Source organism: Pseudomyrmex gracilis, unplaced genomic scaffold (assembly GCF_002006095.1).
Source record: "Pseudomyrmex gracilis isolate BER0280 unplaced genomic scaffold, ASM200609v1 scaffold_394, whole genome shotgun sequence".
In the NCBI taxonomy this organism is placed as follows: domain Eukaryota; kingdom Metazoa; phylum Arthropoda; class Insecta; order Hymenoptera; family Formicidae; genus Pseudomyrmex; species Pseudomyrmex gracilis.
This window is the reverse complement of record NW_018020978.1, coordinates 55,073-82,331: the sequence shown is the minus strand read 5'-3', so window position 1 is coordinate 82,331 and position 27,259 is coordinate 55,073. Positions and strand designations below refer to the sequence as shown.

At 43.1% G+C, this 27,259-nt stretch overlaps 2 protein-coding genes across 2 annotated transcripts in view; one reads left to right on the top strand and one right to left on the bottom strand.

Moving 5' to 3' along the window:
* LOC109860475 overlaps positions 1 to 22,515 on the top strand; it is a gene marked incomplete at its 3' end in the record, with an annotated part of 50,795 nt that extends 28,280 nt beyond the window's left edge. Inside the window, exons 2-4 of the mRNA XM_020439575.1 lie at positions 21,640 to 21,924; positions 22,072 to 22,321; positions 22,414 to 22,515. Coding sequence (XP_020295164.1) covers positions 21,784 to 21,924; positions 22,072 to 22,321; positions 22,414 to 22,515 — 493 coding nt within the window. The remainder of the gene's footprint in view (positions 1 to 21,639; positions 21,925 to 22,071; positions 22,322 to 22,413) is intronic.
* LOC109860477 (U7 snRNA-associated Sm-like protein LSm11) lies at positions 582 to 20,082 on the bottom strand. Its single transcript, XM_020439577.1, has 5 exons — positions 19,757 to 20,082; positions 19,285 to 19,351; positions 7,812 to 7,927; positions 4,614 to 4,752; positions 582 to 911 (listed from the first exon to the last, which is right to left on the bottom strand). Exons 1-5 carry the CDS (start codon positions 19,931 to 19,933, stop codon positions 757 to 759), a joined length of 654 nt encoding a protein of 217 aa, XP_020295166.1. The 5' UTR covers positions 19,934 to 20,082; the 3' UTR covers positions 582 to 756.
* Positions 22,516 to 27,259: the final 4,744 nt, after the last annotated feature.

Here is a 27,259-nt window from a genome sequence, read left to right as displayed (position 1 = left end):
TTTATTACACATTTTAGATGTTTACGCATTTTAACACACATGCGATCTGCATAAAATTATCATATTACACATTTATGTGTGTTTAAATAACACAGATAAGCGTGTAATCTTACAATTACACAGAAAAAATGTGTTAAAGTAACACACATGGATTTGCAGTGTAATCGCTCGTAACGTACACGCGATTCGAAGGCCACGACTGCGTCTGCAATGTAGATTGATCCCTTTTATCTCCGACGCGTATTTTTACTTCTGTTGTTTTTTTTGTTTTTTGTTTCTTGTTTTATCGCCCGGAGAAGTCCTTGCATTTGTCGTTGCGCGAGAAAGTCTCGATGACCTCCGGGAGTTTCGATTGCCCGTATAATTTCAGGGGCGCGGGATGTGCTTTGACGCCAACGTAACGCGGCGTTTTATATATTCGTCTATTTTTCGACCACATCGCTGAAACGTAATTACAACAGAAGGGCATTGCACGGGAAAAGAAGGGAGAGATTTGAGGGTAGGCGATTTGTATTACTCGTGTTTGTGTGAAAAAATGCTACGATATTTTTATTTAAAAAATACATACAGAATACGTCAACGAGAAGAGAAAAAAAAACGTATGTAACAATGATAAATTCCTGTATATATTGATACACTTAAAAAATATTGTTTAATAATAGCGAGAGGTGGGGAAAAAAAAACATCGCTTTGAATCTGCGGAATTTAAACGTAACCGCATAAAAAACCGTTCTTGAGAATAATCAAGACAGAGCGTCAATTGATTTTGACGATTATAGCGATCTGTTCTCCCCTCAGTAGCATTTGCGGCACGTGTCTCTCCAAGGTCTCAGTCTTTCTCTCGATCTTCCTCACCATTATCCTAGGGACGTTTTGTTTTGTTGTCGTTACTTCGATTGCATCAGTATAACCTGTATCGAAATTGCAATGTCAGAAAGTCTTTGCATTCTTCCCTTCCCGAGACATACGCTCTCGCTATTGTTTAACTAACGGAACGTGTATGTGCGCATGCACTTAAAACTTTTTACGTACGAATAGACATTCAAATGTAAATAACTCTGCTCGATTGCCACGTGATTGTCATTTTTTTTTTTTTTTTTTCAATCGGTAAAAACATCAGTAAAATGTGTAATGAGCAATAAAAATAAGACAAGTGGATACATAGGTTGTATTCTTTTAATTCGGAAGATAAAATTGACTCACATTCGAAAAAAGTTGATGTGTTAAATTGTTTGTTTTTAATTTTTGTATTCCGAAGATTATTCGTTTGTGAAAACAGGAACTTGAGAGAGATACCGCCGAATGTTGAATCACTTGAGGATGCGTGTTATCGTGTGCGAACGGAATCTCGGAAAAAAAAGAAAACGCACGAGGTCACAGAGAAAAATCTGTTGTTGTTATGTGTCAGCACGTGTCGCGTCCGCACGTAGAAGCGCGCCAGGGTCGCGTGGGGAGATGAGCGGGAGTATAAACGACAGGGCCACACGAGGGAAGGGAAGGACGCGCGAAGGGAGCGAGAAGGGAGGCAGGCACGAACGAACAGGACACGTGTAGTGTTACGTGCCGGATAGCCACGTAATAAGATAAAAGAAATATGCAGGATACTTTCTGTGAGGTGCTTTATTGGTTAATATGTGAGAGGTGTTGCTCGTCTGAGCTGCGAACGAGAACTGCCTTGTCTTAACTAAAAACGTGCGAGCTAGACCTTCGTTCGTAGGGCGTAACGTTTATCTTTTAATGAGTCATAGGTTGATGCAACGGACGACGAAGGAATTTAGGGAGAGAGTTCGTAAGGAGAGGAAGTTTATCGGGCTGTGTTTATTAGCGTAGGATTTCGGCGGGTCACATGTGTCAACAAAAGAAGTAGATAAAATCCTAACTTGAGCGGCGAGGGATCGCGGCACGTAACAGTAGACGAGTCGGCATCGATCTCGCGAGCCGTTCTTCAAGGTCGGTGGTTCCTCTGCCCTTCCCCTTCCAAGCCTTGTATCAACGACCTCGCGACCCCTCATGATACATCCCGAAGTACGTCAGTAGGCCAACTAACCCTGAACTCGACGCGCCGAAAGAGAAAAAGAAAGAGAGAAAGAGAGAAAAAAAAGAAGCGCCCGCCTACGAAGTGGCATTTTAGACCGCTATAAACAATGACTGAGAGTAGAAGAGGAAGGAAGAAAAAAAAAATTCCGTGCCACGTGCGCAACATCCACGGTTAATTTCTTCTGGAAAGGGTAAATTGTTAAGTAAAGAATAAAACTTATTCAATCAATCGCTCGTGAAATAGTCAAAAATATTTAAACCAAAGGCCAATACGAGCATAAAATTACAGGATGGTCGTGTATAATAATTTGTCTTTATTCATCATAAAAATTATTCTTCAATATTCAAGAGAAAATCTTTCATAAAAAAAAAAAAAAAAAAAAAAAAGATGTAACGTTACACCTGAATATTACATCTGACCTCGATGGGAATGATCCACATGTATCGCTTTAAGGACAAAAATATTTACGAAAGAAAAAAAAAAAGGTTTCTACGAGATTCTTAACGTGAGATCGTTGTATCTTTCGGTCGTGTGTTCGAGACATTCGGATGAATGAAAAGACAAGAGAGAGGGAGAAATAGAGAGAGAGAGAAGAAAAGAAAGATGCAAATGTTGGAAGGCACGTGGCGAAGGAAATGGATGGGAGAGAAAAATCGTTAGGGAGCGTAGGGAAAATGTTGGGTGCGAGAATCGCTGCGTAAAAGAGAGAGAGAGAGAGAGAGAGAGGGAAACAGATAAAATCGAGCGCAAGGCGGGAGGGAAACAGAGGGCCCCGGAGAAAGAGGTAGGAGGAAAGAAACAAGCAAGGAAGCGGAGAGGAGCCACATGGGACTCGAACGTGTATCGAACGCGGCAACCACTATACACGTTAGTCAAGGTCGGTCCTTGCTCCTGACGGTCGACCTTAGTGGGATGTATTATCCTCCTTTCGCGCGCGCAATACGGACGACCCTTTTCTCTTTGCTCTCTCCACTTAGCTGCCGCCCTTTTACCGGTACGGTGTAAATAAAGACGTATGGATCGCGTATATACTCGAGGTGAGTTCATTAAACCCTATCGATCTGTGTGCGGAATGGAGATAGCACGGATTAAAATGGAATCAGGTTTGCTTCGATGTATACATATATATATATATATATATATATGATGTTTTTCTTCTCGTCCGGCCGAGAGATATTGCAAAAGAATAATATACACAGTACGCATAATATTATGCAATAAAATAAAAAACAAAAAATAATGTACAAGTCCGCGCAAACTTGTTTTTTTTTTTTTTTTTTTTTCAATATTAAAAAGCACAGCTGTAGAAAAATATGAAATCAAAATTAAAGTAAAATTATTATCAAAATTTATTCGTCGATCGAATCGTACGTGTAGATAAAAACACGACTTGATCGATCGACGACCAATGACATCGGATTCTATTTATTATTCAAACATCTACCGCGCACGCGGAAAAAGTTGTTGATCGACTTACGGAAAGACACTCCGTGGTTTTTTTTCTTCTGCGACTATTTTTGTCACGAGAAAAATCAGATAATTAGGGGAGGGGGAAGGAAAAAAGAAAAAGTTAAAATGCATACAAGCTTCGCAAGTTAATCACAATCAAACACAGGGAGATACTAATAGATAGACGTGCCGTAATATCAATCGGATTAAAGTCAAGTACGCAATTTTCGGTCGCTGCGACTTAAAATTTCGCGTTTCCCGTTAGACAGAGAAAGCGCACGCGTGAGAATTTAGCGCGCTTTTATTCAGACTTTCCAGAAGGCGCGGCGATTACGTAAATATTTTAGACAGAATTTCCCAAGAGACATCGGATCTCCATTGCAAAACGCGTATAAATTTTTCTTTACGACCGCGTCGTCCCACGCGCTCCGTATTGTCGTGTTGACTGCGTCGCAAAAATGTCAAAGGTCAAAATAGCGTCAATATTCGGACACGTCTGTTTTTTTTTTAAACAGTCTCTTTGTCGTTCTGGTTTTCAAAAATAAGGGTGTAATATTGCAAACTTATATTTTCTGACAACAATATTCTCTTATTTAATGAAACAAAGTAACATAATTATTCGAAAATTAGATATATATATATATATCTGATAAACGTGTATCTAATTTTATAATATAATATATATATATATATATATATATATATTATATTATATTATATATAGACTCGTACTCATTTTTTCATCGTCCAATTATTCGACCAACCTCGCGATCCGATTGTGACGCATATTTGCTCGCGAGATGCGTCAAAATCTCACTCACGAAGAGAGGCGAGAATAATATCGATCGGCCGACTTCACTTCATCTTTCGAATCCGACGGTTCGTGATTAATGCGTTTACACGACACTTCATGCGTATCTACATTCGCTCTGAGACGGATTTATTATTGCGGCGTGTTACAAAAAGTTGTAATTAATGACGAGGAGGGAACACACCGCTGTGTGTGAATTCTAAAGTAGTTTTCTTTTTTTTTTTTTTTTTTTTTAATAGAGGTACGTATACTTGCGTGCGTATATCCCGCAGGTACTTAAATCCGCTAATGACAAGTGGGAATGATTTCGCGTACCAAGAGCCGGCGCTTTCCTCTTGATTTTGCGAGACCAGACTTCGAAGCAATCCTCGAGCGCGAGGTTCCAGTGTTTGTCGAAAGCGGCCACGTATGCCTCCACGTGTCCTCTTATACCTCGCTCGTTCCTGGTGTAGACCTTCGACAACAGAGATTAGTCCGATTATTCCCATTCAGAGATAGCGACCGAGCCTCTCTCGTCTTAAACATATTAAAAGCGCGATTCACTTCTCTATCGAGCAAAGTGATTCGCGTTTGATGATTCGCGGCGTGCTCCCTCTTCGATTACTTATCAGACGAGATTTCAAATCGAAATAAAAGTAGCGACGAATCGTCGTGTCGATTATAAAAATACACAAGTCTTTGAATTTGTCGTTATCTCGAGTTCGCCATTATCTCAAGTTACTTACATCTTGTTAACAGAAAAAAAAAAAAAAAAACAATAAAAGCAAAGCATTAACTCGCGCGATAAAGTCGTCGTTTTTATTAGAATTTACGCGAACGAAATATGTCGCGTGAATCGTAATTTGATTTTTTTCTTTATCGTCGTTTCGTCTTTATCGCGGAAATTCGTATGCAAATATTGCGCGCAAATTAATAATAAGAGAGTAAGATTTCTCTCGTCATCACACGTAAACATATAAAAGTAAATTTACGTTACTCTTATGCACACACTGATAAGGATTGAAATGACAAAGGATTTTCCGGCGAGATATAAAAGCGCTTTTCTTTAGGAACGACAATTACACCGGATGACACATTGCATCTCCTCGGGAGGGTGAACGCGAGAGAGAGAGAGAGAGAGGGAGAGAGAATACGCGTTGTTTGTCGCAATAGATACGGCCGCGAGAGACAAGATAGCGGCCTGATACGCGGAAGTGCAAGCCGACAAGGCAAGGCCCCCTTCAATGTCTTTTCACGCAGAGACATACGTGCGGGCGGCTTTGTCGCAATGAAAACTAATTGCGAGGCTCCGTGTATCCGTGTGTGTCACTGCGAGTCATTGAGCGTCAACGACGTCTGCAAATTAGTCGGAATCGATTCTGGGAGAGCTCAAGACCGGAGGAATCTAATCCTTGTTCCGAGAGAGAGAGAGAGAAAGAAAGCGTAACCTTCTTCCGCATGTTTTTTTATTTTTACAAATAATTTCTTCCTCTTCTTTTCCTAAAAAATATTCGCGAGTGAATTTTATTGCACAAACGTATAAGCTGGTCGATAGATAAACGAGAAACATTTTTTTCCGTGCGCAATATTTTGTATTTACTTGTTGTTGTGAATTTTTCAATCGTATCGATCTCGCGCGATTTGTCTGTCGGAGAATTATCTTGACCGCGGAAAGAAATCCCAAGGATCTCGTCGCGATCGAGAGGTTGCGGCAATGAGATTATCGAGAGCGAGTTTCGGTAGAAAAACGTTAGACGATAACACACACAGGATTCAATCAGACCGGAAAATCTGAAAAGCGCTTGCGCGTGAAATCGCACAAATATAATTTTGATCCTCCGTGATAATAGATTTGTTTTTTATTTACCGAGTTCGCGCGAGCACAACACACACACAGAGTCGCGACGTTTGATATTTTCGTGACGCGTGAAAAAGAGAGAGATGAAATTATGGAAATGCTTCTATATGGAAATGATTGGAATATATTGCCGGTCGAGGAAAGAAAAAAAAAAAAAAAAAAAAAAACACGTGCTTGTCTCAGCAATTTGAGACAAGCCGAAGGTCGAGAGAGTGATCGATCGGTTTGAGATAAAATTTTCTTTCCGCGTTCGAAGGCCGCGGAAGATTAGAATCTTCTTTTATATACCGTCGATCGCGGCGCGACGCGAAAGAAACAGGCGAATATGAAAGTTAACATTAATTAATTTAAAGTTCGGTTTCAGTCGCGGAAGGAGATTAATCAGAAACTCCATTTGCCTCGTTGATGATGATCCGACTTCGCAATGGCACTTCCGCAGGAAGCCGCCTAATTAACGTCAATTCGACTTTTATTTTCCATTACGTCGGTCTCGTTGTCCTATTATTAGTTGGCCTTAGCGCAAAGCGGTGATTAGGTATTGGGTGCCGTACATCAGAGCCGCGCGAGAAATCATTGGGCGCGATTAGATAAGTATGATGATGACTTATCAGTATGTTCATCACGCGATCACGACGATCATTTACGGTTTTTCAAGCGAGTTTCAAAAGCGCTTGAGGAGAGTTTCTTTATTGTAATTGCGAACGAGATGTTATTTAGCGCCGAGTGGATTCTACGTCACAATCACGTGCGTTATTATTTACATATATAACATTTACATTCTGCATAAAATTTTGTATTCTAGAGAGAACAATCTTAATTTTTTTTTATCACAATTTTTTTTTTGAGAATCGCTGACCGTAATTTTTTTCTTCGCGAGTTTGTGTGTTGCGTAATTCGGAACAGAAGAGGACAGTTTTTAAGGGAGCGAGTTTTTAGGGGCTGCAATATGATCCTCTCGAAGCGCGATCTCATCTCGTGTCGGAATCGTTTGTCGCATAACGATAGTACGTCAGGAACGTAAGTAGAAGTGGCGCCCCGTTCGGTTGCTAGGTTACGTGTGTTGACCCGAGCGGCTTTTCCTTCCTCCCTCAGTCGCGGGTTCTTAGGCGAAGGGTGGATCTTGTACGCCCTTCGAACACCCCCTTCGAGGGAGATTTGTGTATGTGGCACTCGAGATGCGAGAAAGTGTGTCAACCGTGTATGCGTGCACGCACAATGACCCTGGGAGGAGGCAAGAAAGGAGAAGGGTTCGAAGGGACGTAGGAAAAATGACGAGGAAGCGAGGTCGGAGCTTTTAGGATGCCTTTTCGTCGATAGAGAAGGCAAAGAGGATTAGAAGAAAGATATTTTTTTTTTTTTTTTTCTAATAAAGTCGTGGCAAAAATAAATCGAGAAAACGTCAGATTCTAGAAAACCGAGAGAAATGCCGTTTTACAAGTGTAACAAAAATATACGTGTATATACGTTTTGAGGCGAATTTCTCGCGAAAACACTTATCTCAAAAAAAAAGAAGGGAGAGAGAATAATGCGCGACAAGTGCCTTAACTTGAAAATTTTCACGAGAGACGAATGAAACGCGTCGAAAGTTTCGACAAAAATAAATTTAATTGAAAGTAAAAAAATTTCGAAATCAATTAAATCGCGGTTTAGAAAAAATAATCACGGGATGCACGTACTCTGACTCGGATTTTGTTTTCCATGCATCCGTAGAGCATTCCTAACGGACCGACGATCTTCTGCATCCTCGAGATCACATTCCTCGATTGTTCGTATCCTCTACCGGACGTTGGTTCTGCAAAGCAAATAATCAACGATTCGCGATTAAGAAATTAAGGTTTTGTTTCAGGTCGTGTTTGAAGTATGCGTATCTAGAAAAAAAAAACACATAAGTAGTAGGCACGTGTCGAGTTCACCTCGTTGATCTCGACGATTCGATTATTCTGACGAATATAATCAAGTGACTTGCGTCAAAGTTTCTAACAAGTACAACAATACGAACTGACGAAAAATAAACTGTGGCAAATGAAAAAAATAACAGACCGCGCGCGTATACCAGAGATAAGTTTTCTCGTACAACACAAGTAACGTCCGGAGTATCGAAAGCACTTCGAATCGGTTACGGCGCGGCGGCAGCAGCAGCAGCACCGCATGGATTTTTACAAGCCGTCGTAACACCGCGCTAATAAGAATTTATGCGACTCTCTCGCGAGGAGAGAGAAAGAGAGAGAGAGACTCGCTCGACAAATCATCGTTCGTCCTTACGCGCGAGGAACGGAGAACCGATAGTGGATATCGTCGTTTCTTCCTAGTTGTTGCTCTTATTTTTTTTCTCTCTCGCTTGGACCTCACGCGACTACGAAAGGACCTCATTTAAACCTCGTCGTCGTCGTCGTCGTCGTCGTCGTCGTCAACTATAGTTGCACACAATGATCGGCGATATTTTATTCTCGTGACATAAATCAGATCTAAACGTGAAGCAAAATACGCGACTTTGTTTTTTTTTTTTTATCTCAGTAGCATCGTATTGAACGCGTTGATGAAACGCGTGTAAACAAAATTAACAATCAGACAAATTCTGTGTGGTAATACATCATATTATTCGTAATTATATTTTTTTTTTTAAAGAAGCGGCAAATGCATTTCGATTTTTTTTTATTCCTAACGATGCGCGTTACGCAAGCTTTTCTCTAGTTCGAGAGAAAACTTGGAAACGATAGATCCGACCCTGACGCCGTCGTCGTTGTCGTCGTCGCCTCGCGGAAAGAGGAACGCCGCCGCGCCGCGAAGTTACGTAAAAGCCTCGGCGCGCGCTGCGCTGCGCGGTGAGTGCACTTATTTTCTCCGTGCGCGCTTCGAGCCCGCCGTATACGAAGCGGTGCATAGCGAGAGAGCTCAAGTGCGAGCACGAGATCGACGGTGTGCCAATTGGCTTTCTCCGATAACTTTCATCCACCTAAAGGCACCGTAGCGACCGACCGCTCGGTCTTTTCCACCTTTCTTTGTTCCTTTCCGCGTGCACTTTCACTATCGTGTGATCCAATTGCAAGTCTCTTCTGTGACGACCGTTCGATTGTGTCTCGCCGGAAAAACAACGACGACGAATTCCAAGAATTCGCTCGACGAAGTCGAGCAAAGAAGAAAAAAAGAAAAAAAGATTGAGAAAAATTAAGCGCGTCCACCTCCGACTTTATATTTTTGTTTCTTTCCGTGAACTTCTCTCGTTTCGATCTTGCTTCAGTGCGGGAGATAGGCGCGGAGAACGTTCACGTTTGCGTGAACTGTGCGCGCACCGAAGGGAACCGTTAGAATCGCGCGCGCGAGGGGAGAAACGCGAAACGGTGACTTTATCGTCCCTTCTCTCTGGGCAGGGTGAGCCACGGGGAGGTGTCCGTCGTTGCACGTTCGTTAACCCCTTAATGTCGGATTCACACGTCACAGGTCCGATACACACATTACGTCACGTAACGTTACGTCCGAAAGTGAGTTTTTTTACGAAGACGTTCGCGTCGCAGATTATTTTAAAACTCGTGCGAAACAATCGGACGGTTCATCGTGACGTGACGTAGTAAAACGCAGTTAATAAACCGACCCTAAGACCGGCGCGTGATGTTCAAACTCGGCTTTAACGGTGTGTTAAGGTGAATTTAATAATTAAAAACCGTGTGAAAAAATAAATGTTCTTTATTGATACAATAATAATTTTGTGATTCGCACAACAACTCCAATACGAGAACGTGCTCCTCGTCCATGTTTAAGACAGGTTCAAAGATATTCAATTAGCTTGTTTTAGTTTCTTAAACTGTCTTGTTTGTTTGTATTATGAAAACGATTAAGGTAAATGTCCCAACGGCCGGACGCGTCCACCGAGTGTTCGGACATCGGCTTAAATTATCAAAATTATAAAGTATAACACATTTCAAGATATAATAAAAAAAAAACTATTTAAAAAGACTTTAAAACATTTTTATAGAACCGAAAAATATTTTTTTCACGGTAACTAAAATAGAACAAAATTATTAATATCGAGGTATCATATTTTGGTCAGAAATAATCTATATTTATATTATAAACATAGATTATATTTATCGTCTATATTTATTGATTTAATACTTTTAATCAAGCAAAATTTTAAGCGCATGCATTGTGACCGGCCACTGGGACATAAAAATTCGAACACCGGGACATGCGAAAATTCGTGTCCGAACACCATAATACATAATACATATTATTTCAAATAGTTTTACATTTTTTTTTCCATTATAAACTTGCTTTTTATTCTTTTTTATAAAAAAACTTACATTCTGCCTTTTAATTTTCATATAAATATAAGGTATGTAAGTCTGAAGTTATAAAAAAATGTGTTTTCGATTATACCAACTTCTTAAGCGTCCGGCCATTGAGACATTTACCTTACTGGAATGTACATTATACAGGGTGTTTCAGAACTATGGGATCAAACTTCTAGGGGTTATTCAGTGCAACAGTAGAAAACATTTGAGTATAGGGACCCATGTCCGGAAAAGTGTCACTACCGCACTACGGCCCTAAGACGCGTTAAAATTTAGAAAGACGATGAATNCGTCTTTCTAAATTTTAACGCGTCTTAGGGCCGTAGTGCGGTAGTGACACTTTTCCGGACATGGGTTTCTATACTCAAATGTTTTCTACTGTTGCACTGAATAACCCCTAGAAGTTTGATCCCATAGTTCTGAAACACCCTGTATATGTAAATTCTGATGTGGCGCGATTAAGATATAATCGATGACATCATTATCGGCGATTTCATCGTCATAAACAAAAACATTAACAAATCGATTGCGATTTCCTCTCTTGTCAATATATATGTATATATCTATTTTGCAAGAGGAAGGTACGGTTAAAAAAAAAAAAGAAAAAAAAATCGTATTGCTTCCTTTCGGGAACAAGGAAAAATAACAATGAAAGCGGCGGAAAATATAATAAATCAGATCCAACTGTCGTCACGAACGTAGCAGGTGTTTGAATACTTATGGAATGGGTGTATATTATTGAATCCGAAATTATTGTGCGTTGTGTGTATACATTGTTATTTGCGTCGCGCAAAAATATTTTTGGCTTCGTCGCGAAGCATCGCAAGGGCACCGGCGCGCTTGGATTTACAGTTCGAGTTTATATAGGCGCGGATTGTGGCCTTCGCACTCGTGACATCGATTTTGAAAGAAGAAGAAGCAGCAGGTCCTTCTCCAAACCGAATACCGAAGGTCTTTTGCTTTCAAAATTGTTATTTCAATTGCGCAAAACGCCATAGCTCGGTTTTCTCAACAAACGCGACGGACGTCATCGCTCGGAAACGTCAACACTATCAATATTTAATGTTAATGATTTGCGACACGTATCATCGTGATTCTTCCTGCTTTTGCGTTCAGCTCGCGCTCTTTTACATTTCGGGATTACGTGTTATCGGTGTCGATTCGCGATTCGAGCAAGAACAAAGTGGAATTCTCTCGAACCCGGTAGTCAATGAAAAAAGTTTCTTTATTGTGAGAAAGTGTGCGGAGAATCGTCGTGAGAAAAAATTGACGAGAATTTTTGTTAAAAAAAAAAAAAAAAACGCGTAGCACGTGTCGCGCTGTAAACTTTCTTTCGAAATTTTACACATCACATAGCTTTCCGGAAACGGGAAGGAGGAGACAAAGGTATTTGCGCGTTTACATATTTTACATATTCCAAAATGAAAATTTGTAAAAAAAAAATCTATTTTCGAATTATTTATTGAAAGATTAAGATCTTGCGTCATCTCGAGTTTTTTCTTTCTTTTCTCCGAACACATGTTGCGAGATTGAACTTCCCGTTTGTCGCGCGGCTTTTCCGACTTCTCTCGGTCATCATTCGCGACGCAGAAGAAAAAAAAAAAAGGCGCGAACATCATCTATATATCTCATGTGTTGTTCACCTGCAAAAACTTTACGACGCGATACGCGCAAAGGAGCAGCCGCAGCAGCAGCAGTTCGGTCCAAGTCCGAACCGGGGGAAAGAAGAAGAAGAGAGGTGCAAAAGCCCGGGTCGCAGGTGGGTACGGCGGCCCCCGTAGAATGTTCCGCTCGCGAGGAGGAGGGAAAGGGGGGCGGGCGGGGCTCTCTCTTGCGTGTACCCCGTCGAGCACGGCGAACGAAATATCGCGGGACGAGGCAGCGGAAGAAGGGCGGACGGGAGAGTTTGCAAGAGAGAGAAGTGGGAGAGGAGCGGCTTGTACCCGCGGATGATCCCCAGGTTGAGTCGCGCTGGGTTCAATGTCCTGTCGGGCAGCGCACCCGAGAGCCGAGCCAGGCAGGCAGGCAGGCAGGCAAGCAGGCAGGCAAGCAGGCAAGCAGGCAAGCGAGCGAGCAAGCAGGCAAGCAAGCAAGCAAGCAAGCAAGCAAGCAAGCTAGCAAGCAAGCAAGCAAGCAAGCAAGCAGCTACCAGACCTCTCTACCACACACACATACACATACGCACGTATACGTACACACGGTCGCATACGTTTCCGCGAGATCGCACACGGCCGCGCGCTCCGCCGTTACGTACGCTGTACTCGGCTATACAGGGTGTCCCGTAAGCTATTGGTACGTATTCGTAGTGAATACCTATCGAAGGAGGCAGCGCGCGACAATATCCTGTTTAACATTTAGGAGTTACGTTAAAAAAAAAAAAAAAAAAAAAATGAAATTAATTCTAACGAAGATCGTAAACACTTCGCGAATACAAAGATAAACGAACGGAAGGAATCTCTCGGGTTTTAATTATTTGAAACAGGTTTTTTTTTTCGCGGAATACGAGATTTAAATTTGGCGATTGCGCGGGAAAATGCAGAATCCGATTAAATTGGTGTTTTACGGAAGAATCGATTTGATTTCTTCCTCGGGATACGCGGCGAAAAAGTTGCTCCAAGTTTGAGTGAAAAGTGTCTTGACTTCGGGAGCATACTGTATATCGGTTAGACGCGGAGAATTGCGCTGGCCGGTTCGCCGCGGTTTGCTTTACGCGAACTAGCCGTAGGTACTGTTACTTCTCTGCGACGAGGCCCTTCGCGGTTCCTTTTCTCTGTGTCTCCGCACGATGTTTCTTTCCTCGGCCGGATCCTTACGGCCGAGGAAGTCATCGACGGTCACGCGATTATTCGGAAACTTGTTCTTCGGCGGACAATTTCGACACTTTGGCGATTTTTTTTCTCATGGTGACAAGATGGGGAGCGTACAAAAGAAAAGAGAGAGAGAGAGAGAAAGAGAAAAAATGATTTTCGTGTACCTTTGTTTGATCAAACCTGAGAGAGACGAAAAAAGAAACGAGCAACGCTTTTCGCAACTTTTGTGCGAATCGAATATAAAAAAAAAAAAAAAAAAAATGCCAGAAATTATAAGTAAAAAATAATTAAACGCCACGATCGAGACAATTATTATTTTTAAAACTTGAGGCATCGCAAACGAAATGGCAAACTAATAAAGTGCTTATTGAACGGGTGGTTGGTTATCAAAAATAAAGTTTATTCGAGATTCACCGCGGCAGCGAATCTCTTTCCCGGGGCCTTTCTCAGTCGAAGAAAGGAGAAATCGGGTCTTTATCGTAGGAGGAACCGCGCGAATGCGAGAGTAGGTGGAAGTCATTACTTGGCGCAACGTACTATCTATCTATCAATCTTAGATTTCCAATATTCGATTCTTCGATTCAATGAATGTCAAGTGATTCCTCGAATCTGCATTTTATTTTGACGAATCAACCATCCATTCGAAAGACAAACTTTACGACGACGACGACGACGCGGCGGCGATTGTCCTAATTGACACGTAATGTCGCTTCTTCTCATGCGCCGCTCGTTTTACGACCGGTTCCATTAAACTAGCTTTTACGCGATCCGGTAAGCCGTAATTATCGCGCGATCGTAAGACACACCGACGGCAATTTATGTATTTTTTTTTATTTTTTTCCCGCGGTCTTACCAACAGAAAAACAGGTCGCATTTCTGAGCGCATTGCCTCGCACTCGGAATCTAACCGAACGATCTCCGTCGAATCTCTCGCCACGAGGACCTTTAAACTTCGGACCGCGAGTCGATCGAGTTTCTGTTGTCGCGTTTGCGCTAAATAATGTGTGCGAATTATAAAAAAATTACATATAAATAGTATTCCAACTGTAAATGATACAAGAAGGACAACGCGAGAGGAAAGAGCACGTGTTAGAAGGAGTAAATAATAAATAATTCAAAAACGAGAGAGAAGTCGCAACAAATTGTTTTCACTTCGATTCAAATGAGAACGCAAAATAAATAAACAATTAAATTGTCAGAAAAAAATATAATACTATTGAAATCTTAAATCGCCCGTGGAAAGGGTTTAAAGGGGTTAAAGGCGGCAATGCCGATTCGGCGTGTGCTCGATAGTCCGCTCATCTGTTTTACGTTGGGATAGGTCGGCACACACACACGGCGGCGTGTGGCGTATAGGTACCTACACAAGATGCCGAGAAATTGGATCGTCCATTCTACCGGGTGGTGCGCCGCATACACAGACTTAGGCGGGTCGGTTCACAGCGGAAGTGTTGTGTGTGTGTTTGCGGCGACGCACACGGAAATCTCGAAAACGATCGAGGGGGATCTTACTCTCGAAATTCGATCAGCCGGGACGCGAGCGTGCGTTCGCGAGCCAACGCTCGAAGGAGCTCGCCGGTCTGGAAAAAGAGCGCGAGAAGAGACAAGTGGAATAGAAAAAAAAAAAAAAAAAAAATGAGGATGTGGCGTCGCTCCGCGCGTAAAATGTTGCGCAATGCCGCGCGCAAGAGAGAGAATCGCGGAGAAAACATCGACGAGTATTCCGTTACTCGAGGCGAACGGCTGCCGTCGTTACTTTGCATCGTGTTTGTGCCAGAAGCGAGAGTATGCATGCGACGTGTGTGTGTGTGTGTGTGCGTGTGCGCTTGTATAGGTGTGCGTTCTTCACGGCGGACTTGAAGTTAGAGAGCGAAATTCTCTTTTCCGATAGATAAAAGAATCTTCTTCTTCTTCTTCTTCTCCGCGTCTCTTTCTGCTTTTTCTTGATCATTTTGCTCGAGGTTTTGCACGTCACGCGTACGTACACGTCGTGCGTTACACGATAAATCTCGCGAGAGAAACGTCGCCGAGGAGATCGAAAATGGAGTTACGACGCGCGAAGAGCACACAACAACTTGTTCTCTTTTCTTCCGAAATTGCTCGAGCGAGAATCTTGGATGGTACATCAAACAGCTGTCCGAATACTCGACGATATATGCGCGCAAATATGTGACATGACGCCACAAGAAAGAAAGACCGGTCGATCTACACAACAACGCAGCTAAGCGTATCTATGTATGTGTGCGTGCGGTGAGATGAATCTCCAAGGCGGTACACGCGCCCGTCCGCACACGCTGCTGTTGTATATCGGCGTCGCGTTCGCCGGCGCGTGTCCGCAATTGAGAAAAATCGCGGTTCCGGCGGAACGTGCTCTCGATGAGCCGAAGTCGGCGCGGAGAGGCCCGGCGGGGTCGATGTCCGAGCGCGCAACAAGTAACTCAAGCTCACACACACACACACACATTCTCTCTCTTTCTCCCTTTATCTATTCATCCATCCATCTATCTTTTTCCTACTGAAAGCGCGTTCGCCGATCCGGCTTCGATAACGTCGCGCGATTAACAACTTTCGCGTCTTCTTTCGCGAAGCGTCGACCTCCGAAATACGCGCGCCGAGATACGCGCCGCCGCGACACAGCGAGATGATGACACGCTACGCCGGACGTCGCAGCCGTTCCCTCCTCTCTCGTTCCCTCTCCCGCGCGTGCACGGATTTAGAGACGGCGGTCGTAACGAGAGCGCCGGAAGCCGAACGACCTTTTTGAGGTTGCGCCGCTAAGTTTTCGCCCGAGAGGAAAGGAGAGAGAGAGAGAGAGAGAGAGAGAGAGAGAGAGAGAGAGAGAGAGAGAGAGAGAGAGAGTCGGTCGCAGAGGAGGAGAAACCAGCCAGTCCGACGCGACACGTTAGCGATGCTCAAAGTGCGATAGAGAGTATCGCATAATTTTCCGAGTGGAAATGTAGTGCAAAAATACGCAACGAATTTTGCCTCGCGCATTTTTGCTCGGGCCTGCAACGAACAAGAAATTTAACAACAATTTAAAGACACTTGTGACGTAACACACTCGTCTAAAAAGATTTCCGTATTGATATAAATTTCTGTTTAACGTGTTCTGTAATTGAACAGAACACATGAATATAAACATTTGTTTTTTATCAGATGAGACAAATAACACACGATGTATTTTCTTCTTTCGAAAGTGTTCAATTACGTAAAGCTGCTTAAATTATATATATTTAAAGTGTGAATTTTTTAATATATCTAGTTGTGGAAATGTGGAGATAATTAATTGTCGATGCACGTATACGCGCGAGTACACGTATAAGCGATATCGACATTCGGACGGTATCGACGTATTATCATGAGCATCCCTAGGCGCACCGCGGCGGAGCCTCGGGTTGAGCGCAAGAGGTCGATGTCCGGGCGCGCAACAAGTGCCGCACTACGTACACACGTACACACACACACACACCGTTGCCCCCCATCCTCCCGTTCTTTCTTACACACATACACCCCTTCTCTCGTTTTGCTCACTCGTGCAATCGCACAACCACCGCAGCACTCTCTCTCTCTCTCTCTCTCTCTCTCTCTTTCTCTCTTCATCCCTGAGCGAGAGAGGGACGTCTCTCTGTGTCGCTCGCTTCCTTTGCTTCTCTTTGCGCCACCTCTTCGCGAGAGAAAAGAGGAGACGAGAAAGAGAGAAACGGAAGAGATAAAGCGAGAGACACACAACTGGACACGAATGGACGAACAGCGCAACGTGCAAAATAGAAAGAGAGAGAGAAAGAGAGACGGGAAGAGAGCACGCGTGACCGTGCATACACACCACACGTCGTTGGTAAATATAAAACTGCACTGGGTCAGGGATCCCCTCCCCCTCTCCCCGCCGCTGTGATTTATCGGTTGCCTCGTGTAATTGGCCGCTGGCCAATAGATATATACCCCCCCGGGTGCGTTGCAGGAACGGGAGAGAGAGAGAGACGAGAGAAAGAGAGGAGGTGAACGCGCGAGGAGCGAACACGCGTCTAGAACACCACCACCTCTTCCTCCTCCCCGCCGCCTCGCCTCTCAATTTCGACGGGGTGCTACCTATTCGCGGTGATTGCAATCATCAATTATTACTCTTCCTCCTTCTCCTCCTCTTCCTCTTGAAAAAGACGAGCAGAATCTTCACAGGATCGAACTGTTGTCCCTAGTACAGATATTTGACGAATTAAAAAATTGCGAGGTTTTTTTTTTATACACAAATTTTACTTCCGTGGTATAAAGAATTTTTTTCGAGAAATTTCTCATTAAGAAAAAACTAGACGCGCGTGCGGAATGACTAAAAGTTTTTGCGTTTATTTCTCAGACGTGATAAAAAAACCAAAAAAAAAAAAAAAGGATTTATTTCGAAGTGAAAAAGAGAAATTTTATGCGTCTCTGAGAGTTCTTGCGTTTTTTTATTTCAGACGCAATAAAAAAAAAGATATGACTTTTACATCGAAGTGAGAAAGGAAACTCTGATACGTATCTCCCGAAACTATTTTAAGGCGGAAATGCATAAAGAATTCGTGAGAGTTTTACTGAGCTTTTGCGCAAAGAATAAAGTCTTTCTGACGAACGAATACGTACGTATATATGTAAATTAACTTCGTTGTGCGTATATTGCTTTAAATTTCTCTTTGTACATCTCTCGCAACAGCATCGATCGATATTCGCAAAGAGTTCAAAGAGGAAAAAGAATTATTATTTCAAAGAGGAGAGACGCGGGGAGAAACATCTTTTCATAGAGCACATCCACTCTTTTGTGTGAGTGTGCGTATAAGAGTCTTTTATGCAACAAGAGTTGTTGGTTAATAATAAGTCTTTCTTTTTTTTTGTTTTCTTCTTGAAATTGCGCTGCTGCGATTCTTCGATTGCGGATATAAAACTTTTTTCTCATTTTTAAGATTCTTCGAAAAAGAACTTTTTTGCGCAAAAAAAAAAAACAGCGCGGAGATCAGTCTCTTCTCTTTTAATATGTAAATCTATATCAGATATCGGGTAGCGAAAAAACTGCATTTGTAAATTGGAAATTTTTGCAAGGCCGCGAGAAGGAAGTCGCGCCGCAAACGTTTTTTTGCGCAATTCTCGCGCTTGGAAGAGAGGAGGAGGCTCCGTCTCTCCGGGGCGGGAGGAGTGCTCGTGACACTGGTGTAGATACACCGAATATGTACACGCGCAAAGAGAGAAAAGATAACCGTGGAAGAGGAAACAATGGGAAGCCTCTACACGGTCGGGGTCTCACCATATACGCGAGGAACGGTTGACGCACACTTTCGCGGAGGTCAAATTCCACGCGCGACTACTAATGCTGCTGCTGCTGCTGCTGGTGCGTTGCAGCCGCCGGTTGCGGCGACCTTCGTGGTATTTGTTAGGCCGTAAATAAATTGTGTGTGCGCTCGTATCTGGAATATAAGAGAGATGACGCGCGAGAGCCCGCGAGAGCGATTAGACGCGGAGACACGACGTTGCGTGAAAATTTCGAAGTCGAAATCACGAGAGATCGGGGGGGAGTCTGCCCCCCTCACGATTGTTTCGCGCGCGGTACGTGAAAAAAAGCAATTGCGAGTTTTAATTTCGACAACAGGTGAATTTGCAAGTTTTTCTGCTTTTTCTTGACAAAAGCGGATGTGCATTTTTTTGTTTTGTTTCTATTGTTTTTTGTTTTAAGATACGGTCAAGTTCTTTTGGAGAATTTGTTATTTGCGCATTCGCGCGCGGTGCGAATGGAAAATGAAAATTTGGAGCAATCGAGGTAAAAAAATGTAGTATAATAAAATTAATTTATAAACTGATTAAAGCAATAGGGTGATTGCGAAAAAAAAGATTGTCCGAACAGAAATATGCAATTCTTCGCCAACATTCCAACACCGAAATTCGACGTACATTACAAAATCACACGGATGCTACTCACATGAATGAAACTCCGGGGAAGAGCGTGAGAAGCTGCACGCGATCGCCATCTCTCGAGAGGTGTGCGAAAGTCGCGCTTGAACAATGAAGACGAACCCTAAAAGTATACTCCTTACCTTTGTACGGTAAAACTTCTCTTCGTCTTGACGATCCCGCCACGGGTTCCACCGATTTGCCGCAACTCTGAAATTTGTATTTCGAACGTTGCAAACCTGATTGATATCGAAAGTTTCGAGAGTTGTAAAAACATTTATGGAATTTAAAAAAAACAAAAAAAAATCCACCTTTCTTTTTTCGCGAATTTGAGAAATTTGAAATTCCAAATTACTACGTTCGAGGAATTGCTCAAGTTTTTTTTTTTCTATGTTACAGGCTTTGAGAGAGAGAAAGCTCTCGAGAGATTGAGTTAGGTTAGGTTAAGTTACATCAGTTCAATACCGTGAGAGATATCGTCTATATAAATTTCAGAGACACATGTTCTCGCGTTTGATTTGTGTATTTTCTTGGATACTTTTTTTTAAACATACATAAAATTCAAACGATAGAATCTGACGATCAACGAACACATGGCGAGTCGGTCATACGCACTTTCGTCGACCCGCTGACGCCCTTCAAAACGGATTCGAATTTCGAAACGTTGTCGTACGTAGGCGCCGAAGGTAACAGCCTCAGCACCTTGGTCGAGTACAGAGCTTTCAGCGGGTCGAATCTCTCACTGGTCGCGTCCAAACTCTCGTCCGACGTTTCGCTACTGTCGTCCGCCATTTGTTGAATCCGTTTCACTCGCACTTTTTATATAACTTTTGCAATATTTTTATACTAAACTAAACTAAACGTCATTTCTTTTTCACAACAACAGTCGCTCTACGTAACACACGACAAAACGCGTACTGCGTGTTGATCCGTTTGCACTTGCGGCAGCACCTAACTGCTCCTAAAGTGCGCTGAAAGAAAGAGAAGGAAGATCGGCCGAAAGGGCGGGAAGAGACAAACGCGCGGATTTAAAAATAAAGCAACGGATCGATTAAAAGTATCGATTGTTCGGGGAGTGGGTTGTTCCATCTTCGGATAAAGTATCGGGTATAATCTATGGTTAAAACTCTAATCTGTGCGTTGTTCCACGCGTCGGTAAAAATTATTTATCTGGCAAATGATTCAGAAAACCCATAAATAAAATAAATCACACGACACTCCCGGTACCGTGTAAGTCGTATCTAATAGATAAATACGCAGAAATAGATAAAACAATGGGAGATGCGCCGGTTAGATTCCTATTCTGTAGATAAAAAATCTGTCGAGTAAGATCTGAGATTTATCGGAAGGTGGAACAGCCCTAAAAATGACGACGTCGAGAGAAGAGGATGTTGAACCTCTCTTCTCGCGGAAACTTTCTTTCGCGGCTGCGAGTTACGTAAAATGCAGCGCCCCCCCTTCCCCCCGCGACGAGTAGAGGCTGCATAGAAATGCAGCAGTCGGCGGCGATGGCGGCGCGGGGAGGACGGGGAGAGACGTGAGGTTACGCGCGCACACAGGAAGTGAAACAGCGCGCGCTAAGCGAAGCCAGAAAGAAAGTTTCTCGCTCGATGTTTTCACTTTCATGGAAATTACCGGCGTATCGCGCGCCCGCGTATATTCTTCTTCTTCTTCTCTCTCGTCAATGGACGACGGCAATACTCGAATTAGCCACCCGAATCATCACCGTCGTTCGCCGCGCATCGACGAGCAGTTCCGCGATCGAGAATCGGCTCGGCCGTTTTTTTCTTTTCGAAGAACGGAGTTTCGTTCAAATGTCTCTCTTCTTTTCCGGTAAATCTTTGTATATATATATTTTATATCATTTTTTTTTTAGTTAAATATTTCCTCTCTCACACACATCTTGTTAATAATTCTGTCGTAATTTGGGAAACGCCCATATTTGAAACAACAATTTACATTTTGTATCCGAAGCGAAAGTGTTCCGTATTTTTTTCATATTTATTATTATTATTGTTTTTTTTTCTTCACATGTTAGTATTACGTTGAGTGTGGACTTCGTGCGAACATACGCGGGAGAAAGTAACGTGATAATCAGGCTACATTTTAACCGAGTTCAAATTAGAATCTAAATGAAAGTGCGCACACCCCGATGCACCGGAAGTTGTCGCGAGATAACAAGATCTCGTTCCGTAGTGTTTTAATAAGGTTTTAACTACCGAACGCGTTGATTTCTCGGAAGAAAAATGTGAAATGTTTATCCGCGACGTTTCCGCGAAATACGTTGCACACACGGTGTTGCAAATTTTTCAATTTTTTTTTTTTTGTGAACTTTGAGTTGTTAATAACAGGTGCACACACACGCGCACACATACACACTCATGAATGCGTAAAATATTGAAATGGAGTAAATCAAGTGATTTAATTACTGAATATTTATACGTGTGCACGTGATTGTTTTTCTAATTTGTTCAATCGAATTTTTTTCTTTTTTTCAGTTGAGTAAAAACACGTATAGAAACAACATCCGCAGGCGCAGCATAAGCGGGTGGACGAAAGAGACGGGAAGATTCGGAGGTGATTTTAGATGTTAGAGGGAGCGGAGGTGGCTGAAGTGGCCCCGCCGCCGGGTACGGGTCCCGATGCCGGTCCCCGTATCGCAAACACTCACATTAATCTCCACCCTCGTACCCAAAGAGGAATCAAACATGCCCTTCATAGACGACGACCTATTTTGGTGCAATGACAGTGACGGAAAGATGGATTTATCCCAGTGCCTTCAGGTGAGAGAGCAGTGTCTCCACTTAATAAATTTAAAATCTATATATATATATATATATATATTTTACTTGTATATATTTTCTTAAATATTAAAACGGAGGTGTATATATATGTTTAATTTCTTCTCTTCTTTCTCTTGTGTTTCCCAGCAGAGCAACACGGGCCAATCGGTAGAATTTTCGATGGAACTGAGTGCTCTGGTAGGAACTCCGGCGGCGTCAAATATGCCGGCGGAAGAGGGTGCGGGTATGTCCGGTGTTACAGGGGAGGAGCTCTTCGATCCCTTAGATTTTCTGCGAGAACTCGAGGCCGAGGCTAGCCAACCCACCTCCACGACAACCCCTTCCTCCTACAAGCGACAAAGGCACAATATTGCAGCCGCTAATCCTATATTAGCAGGTAATTAACACACAATGCTTTACATGTTTTACGTTTCGGTGTATAAATATAAATAAATATTGTATTTTTTTTTCTAACTTTTGTGTGTGCAGAAAAATTAGCAGCCCCATCGACGCAATCATCGTTGAGCTGCATCCCTTACGCCTCGAGGACGGACATCAAAACGGAGAACATCCAAGCTGAGTCCGGTAAGGGTAAGTGTTCTCTAAAGTGTTGTATATATAAAGTTCGATTTTATCTTGCGATTCCCAACCTCTTTCTCGCTCTTCTTTCTGTACGTCGATACAGTTGGAAACGACAGGAGGATGTGATATGCAGATTTTCTGCATTACCGACTGTGGAAAAAATACAGTCGGTAAAATAAACGGTTTTCTCTATGACTTCTGTCGGTAAAGTGGCGCGATCTTCTTTACCTGAAATCGGTTAATACGGATATGTGCCGATTGAGTTGATCTTCGATAATGTCGTTCTCTTTCCCGTATCGGGAATTTAAATCGCGCACCGCTCAAAGGAAAACCGGCCAAGGCTAACGCGAGCCGACATCCGCGTTAGCGATAATCGCGTGGTGACTCGAGGAAAAAAAAAAAAATACGAATGTGCACGCGCAAATGGTGACGTGCGCGGTCGTATATATGCGTGCGGTGGCCCAATTCTTACAATTTACAATCGTGTCGTAACGCACCGCGCTTTGCGCTTGTTTCGCGATTTTAGTTTCGCGACGAGTGAAAGAACGCGTTTTTCAAACGCGTGTCCCGCAAAATTCACGACTTTTTGCGCGTTTCTCACGGATATCGAACGGCATAAAGTAGACGCGTCTCGACCAACTTGTGCGCGCACACACACATGTGTTACGCTTTATACAAGTATATTCCCTTATATTCTCTCAGTTGCAAACGACCTTTCGCTGGTCCCTCTGAATATTTAATTATTTCTCACAGAAAACTGATGTTCGTTCGCCTATTTGAAAATTCTTGAAAAAGGTTTTTTTACTACTGAATATTTATTTACCTATTGAAACAATATTAACAAAGTGCGCAGACGATATTGAAAAGACGGGGGGGAACGTATTGAATATAATCTATAGTTTCCAGTTTAGAAAAAGGTTTTTGCGCTTTGCGCAACAAAAGTGTCGACTTCTTGTTGAGATTGGTTTTTTATTTTTTTATTTTTTTTTTTTGCGGATCGATTTCAAAGCGGATTTTGCCGGACTTTTGACAGGAGAGAAGGGTGGAGTATCGCGTCTCGCAATTTCGTTCTGACCGCAGGCCGCGACGAGTAATTACAAACCGTTAGAAACACGAATTGAAGTGGGTGCTCATCGTTGTTCTTTTCACATTTTTAGAAAGCGGTTGGAAAGTGAGAAAAGAAACTTTCTAATAAAACTATTACAAATACAGCTCGAAATCTGCTCGAAGTGTGCTCCGGTGTTATTAACAAATATTAAAAATTGCGATAAGAGTCCGCGAAAGACGCGAAGCGTTCCTGCTATATGCGACGTAGCTTCCGCCGCGTGATCTTTTACACTCCGCAATGTGAATTCACACGCTTGATCAATAAGCTTGACGAGCAATTGTCGCGAATGTATTTTGTTTTTTTTTATAGAGAACAAATTTTATCTTCTAATAAATACACGCTCACGCACGAAATTGTACGTTGTCAAACGTCATCGTTACACTTGAGGACAAAAGTAAAAATCGTCGCGTCTTATTTTGGTCAATTCTTTTAATTACGAAAGAACGTTGCAAAAGAAAAAGATTATAAAAACATTTCGGGGAAAAATAGGAAGATATGTGTATATATTTCATGCAAAAAAAAAGATGAAGAAAACGACCAATGTTCTTTTACACATTCTTTTTGCGCAGATTAATTGAAAGGAAAAAACGCTTGGAGAAAATGCAAAAATTGTCTCACGTTTGCGCAAAAATATCAAATACAGTTCGAAAATTGTATCAAATTTTCTTCTCTCGGTTTTTGAAAATTAAGAGTGTAAATATAAAATTGATCTAAACAAGAATGTTCTAATCTTAGCTCGAAACGTTTCAAATCGGGACGCAAAAAAGCGGAGAGAAATTAATTGGCTAAGTAATTTATTAAGGACGTTCCGTATTATCCGGCAGATTTCGATCGCGCTTCTCGCGGCGATACCTAGTGAACTCGTTAAGGCGAGCGGGAGAAAAGCGAGCGCATATAATGTATAACCGGTGTACGTACACTAGTTTTCTGATGTGTGTATCTTTGACGTACGAAGCATCACTTTCACCGAGTACGCGATGCGTAACGCCGCGCGCGCGCAAAAAGAAAAAAAAAGCGGATTTTCACGCGCGAGACGCGCGCCATTACACGCTAGATCGAGCGGACGCGACGCGGACGATTTTCACGCGAGCGCGCGATTTTATTTTATCCTCGTCTCGTGTCGCTTTTTTCCTTTTCCTCTCGCGAATCGGAAACTCCTTCCGAGGCGGCGACGAAGAAATTGTCGCCGCGCCGCATCAACGCCGCGAGCGTTGCTCGTGAAAACAAAAGTAGGACGAAAGAAAGTAATCTCTGCATTACAAACGTTAGGAACGCGCGAATAACTATGTAATTCACTTTCAACTCCGTTCCCCGTTAGCGGAGCGACGAACATGCACACATTTGCGGTGTGCAACATGCACGTTTCTTCGGACGACTTTCGCGATTTGTTAGATTGCGATCGAGATGAGACGACAAAAACGCTCGGATCGATGAAATTTCGCGTCAAGTTTTTTCGTACTCTCGCTTCTTTGTGTTGCGTCTTTGATTGTTTCCTTTTTTCGTTTTCTTTTGTCTCTCTGTCTTTCTTCCCCGAATCTCAGATACGTTTTTAAAAATGTTATCTTGTTGTATTCTTAAAAGATTACAAGTTCTGCGACATGTTTTGCTAATTTTCATACCAGATTACTCTCCCTGTGTTTGTAAACGCGCGCGGCAGAAGTTTCGAATCTCCCGGATTCTCCTTTATCGCGTCTGCGGATTCTACACACCGTTCCTCCTCCTCCCTTATCTCTCCCTTCCCCGAGAGAATAGGGATTCGGAGATTGACGGATTCTAGGTTTCGCCGCCGATTCATAGCTTTCTCGGGGATTCGGGATGCCGCGAATACCCGCGCGCGCGGTCCAAAACGCGTGTCCTCGTCGCGTCCGGGAGCGATTCGGAGAATGGAATTCGTCTCGATAACGCGCGCGTCTCTCTCGCGCACATCTCATCGCTCCCCCCCGCGCTCCCCTTCTCTCCCTATTATCATTCTACCTCGTCTCGCCTTTTCCGCCGCTTGCATCCATCTGTCCTCCGCGCGCGCGAGCGCTGCACTTGTGTCCGCTACCCCTCCCGTTCTCCCTTGACCCTCCCCAAACATAATAAATCTCGTTCCTCCTTCCGCGCGCGCGGCTTCTTCTGTCTCCGTTAGCGCACGGGGAGACCCTACGGAAATAGATCCCGAGTGAGAGATCTCGATTTTCTCTCCGCTTCCTTGCCTAAGCGGAACAAGTGTAGCAACGATGGTATCTTGCGTCGATATGTATCTTTCGTTGTTGCGCGCGGTCACATGAAAAACGTGCGTCACGCTCGTCGCATATAATCGATTAATTCTCTGTTTGCTTTGAAAAAACGCGCGTGTTATACGGTTGCGCGAGAACGCACGTTACAAACCGTATCGCGACGTCCGATCGGCGTCGAGAAATGATTTTCTTTATCAACCGGAATCCGGTAAAATAATCTCTCCCGAGTCAAGTATAATATCGTCGTGCGTTAAGTAATCGCGCGTGGGAAAAACGGACTGGAGGGCTTGAGGATTACAATCGCGAATCTAAAACAGAGTACACAGAGAGCGGAGATCCGAGTAATTCTATGCTAATTGCACCGGCCCGGTTCGCGGCGGCGCCGCGCTATACGCTCTTTCACAAACGCCCTCTCGATCGAACTCTGATAACTCAGAGTTTTCAAGTGATTCCACTCTTTCTGCCCGTCGTTCGACCTTTTACGCTTTTCTGGCTTTCGCTTTGCGTTTTACTTTGCCGCGCGCGCGGCTCGCGTGTTCCGACGCCGCGGATCCCACGCGACGTTGCACTTGCCACACTTTTGCGCCGCGGAATCTTCTCCGCCGCTATAGTCCGGCAACTTTCCTGCCAACTTTTACCAAAGGTGATCTCTCTTTCATCTCCTGTGCGCGAATAAAAATAAAAATAAAAAAAAAAAAAAAACGTTCTCGCGATGTCGGGATCTGCTTGTTATTTTTTTTCTTTTTCGATATCAGGTAGTTGTTACGCTCTTGTGAGAGAAGAAGTCCGAGATAACCGTTGATACGATATCTCGCGAGCGAGATAGTGATTAAATGAAAAAATACTACGTTCGAGTGTGGCAAGTGCCACCGTCGCCGTGTGGTATCTGTCTATCAGTGGCGACTTAACAATTCCGCATTAGCAAGCACATTTTATGCAAATTGTTTGCATCGCGCCGCGGAAACTCTTCCTCATCGATTAATACATTAACCGACAAAAAACCGGGGAACGTTCGAACAACACGTTGCGACGATGTGACGAGAAATAAATGTTTCCAGCGATCGGTGACATGTGTCGCCAATTGACACACGTCACCGGACATTTTTGAAGAAATGTATAATATATATGCAATAAAATACACTTGATTGTAATTTATTTATAATAAATGTCCGGCTCCCAGTTGTACTTCGTTCGATTCAGCGAGACGCTTGTTATTTTATCCGCGATTTCCGTGAATTTCTCGCATCTTTCAAGACTCGCGAGTGTCTCTCGAAGACCCCGTGGGTTTTGCCTTGGAGGAAAAATACACTTCTAAATTGAAGCACACAGCAGCGGCTCGGTGCGAGTTACACGGAATCGCGTGTCCCGCTTGGAGGGATCTCTCGGGGCCGCGTCGGTTGGGTAATCGGCTTCCTCGTATTGC

What these genes read in the sequence shown, in the direction of transcription:
- LOC109860477 (XM_020439577.1), bottom strand. Translation starts at nt 19,933, where the DNA reads ATGGCGGACGACAGTAGCGAAACGTCGGACGAGAGTTTGGACGCGACC. An exon ending in AAAACAAAATCCGAGTCAGA is followed by an intron (nt 4,753 to 7,811) that starts GTACGTGCATCC and finishes CTGTTGTCGAAG; the next exon opens with GTCTACACCAGGAACGAGCG. An exon ending in GAGGAAAGCGCCGGCTCTTG is followed by an intron (nt 912 to 4,613) that starts GTACGCGAAATC and finishes ATTTCGATACAG; the next exon opens with GTTATACTGATGCAATCGAA.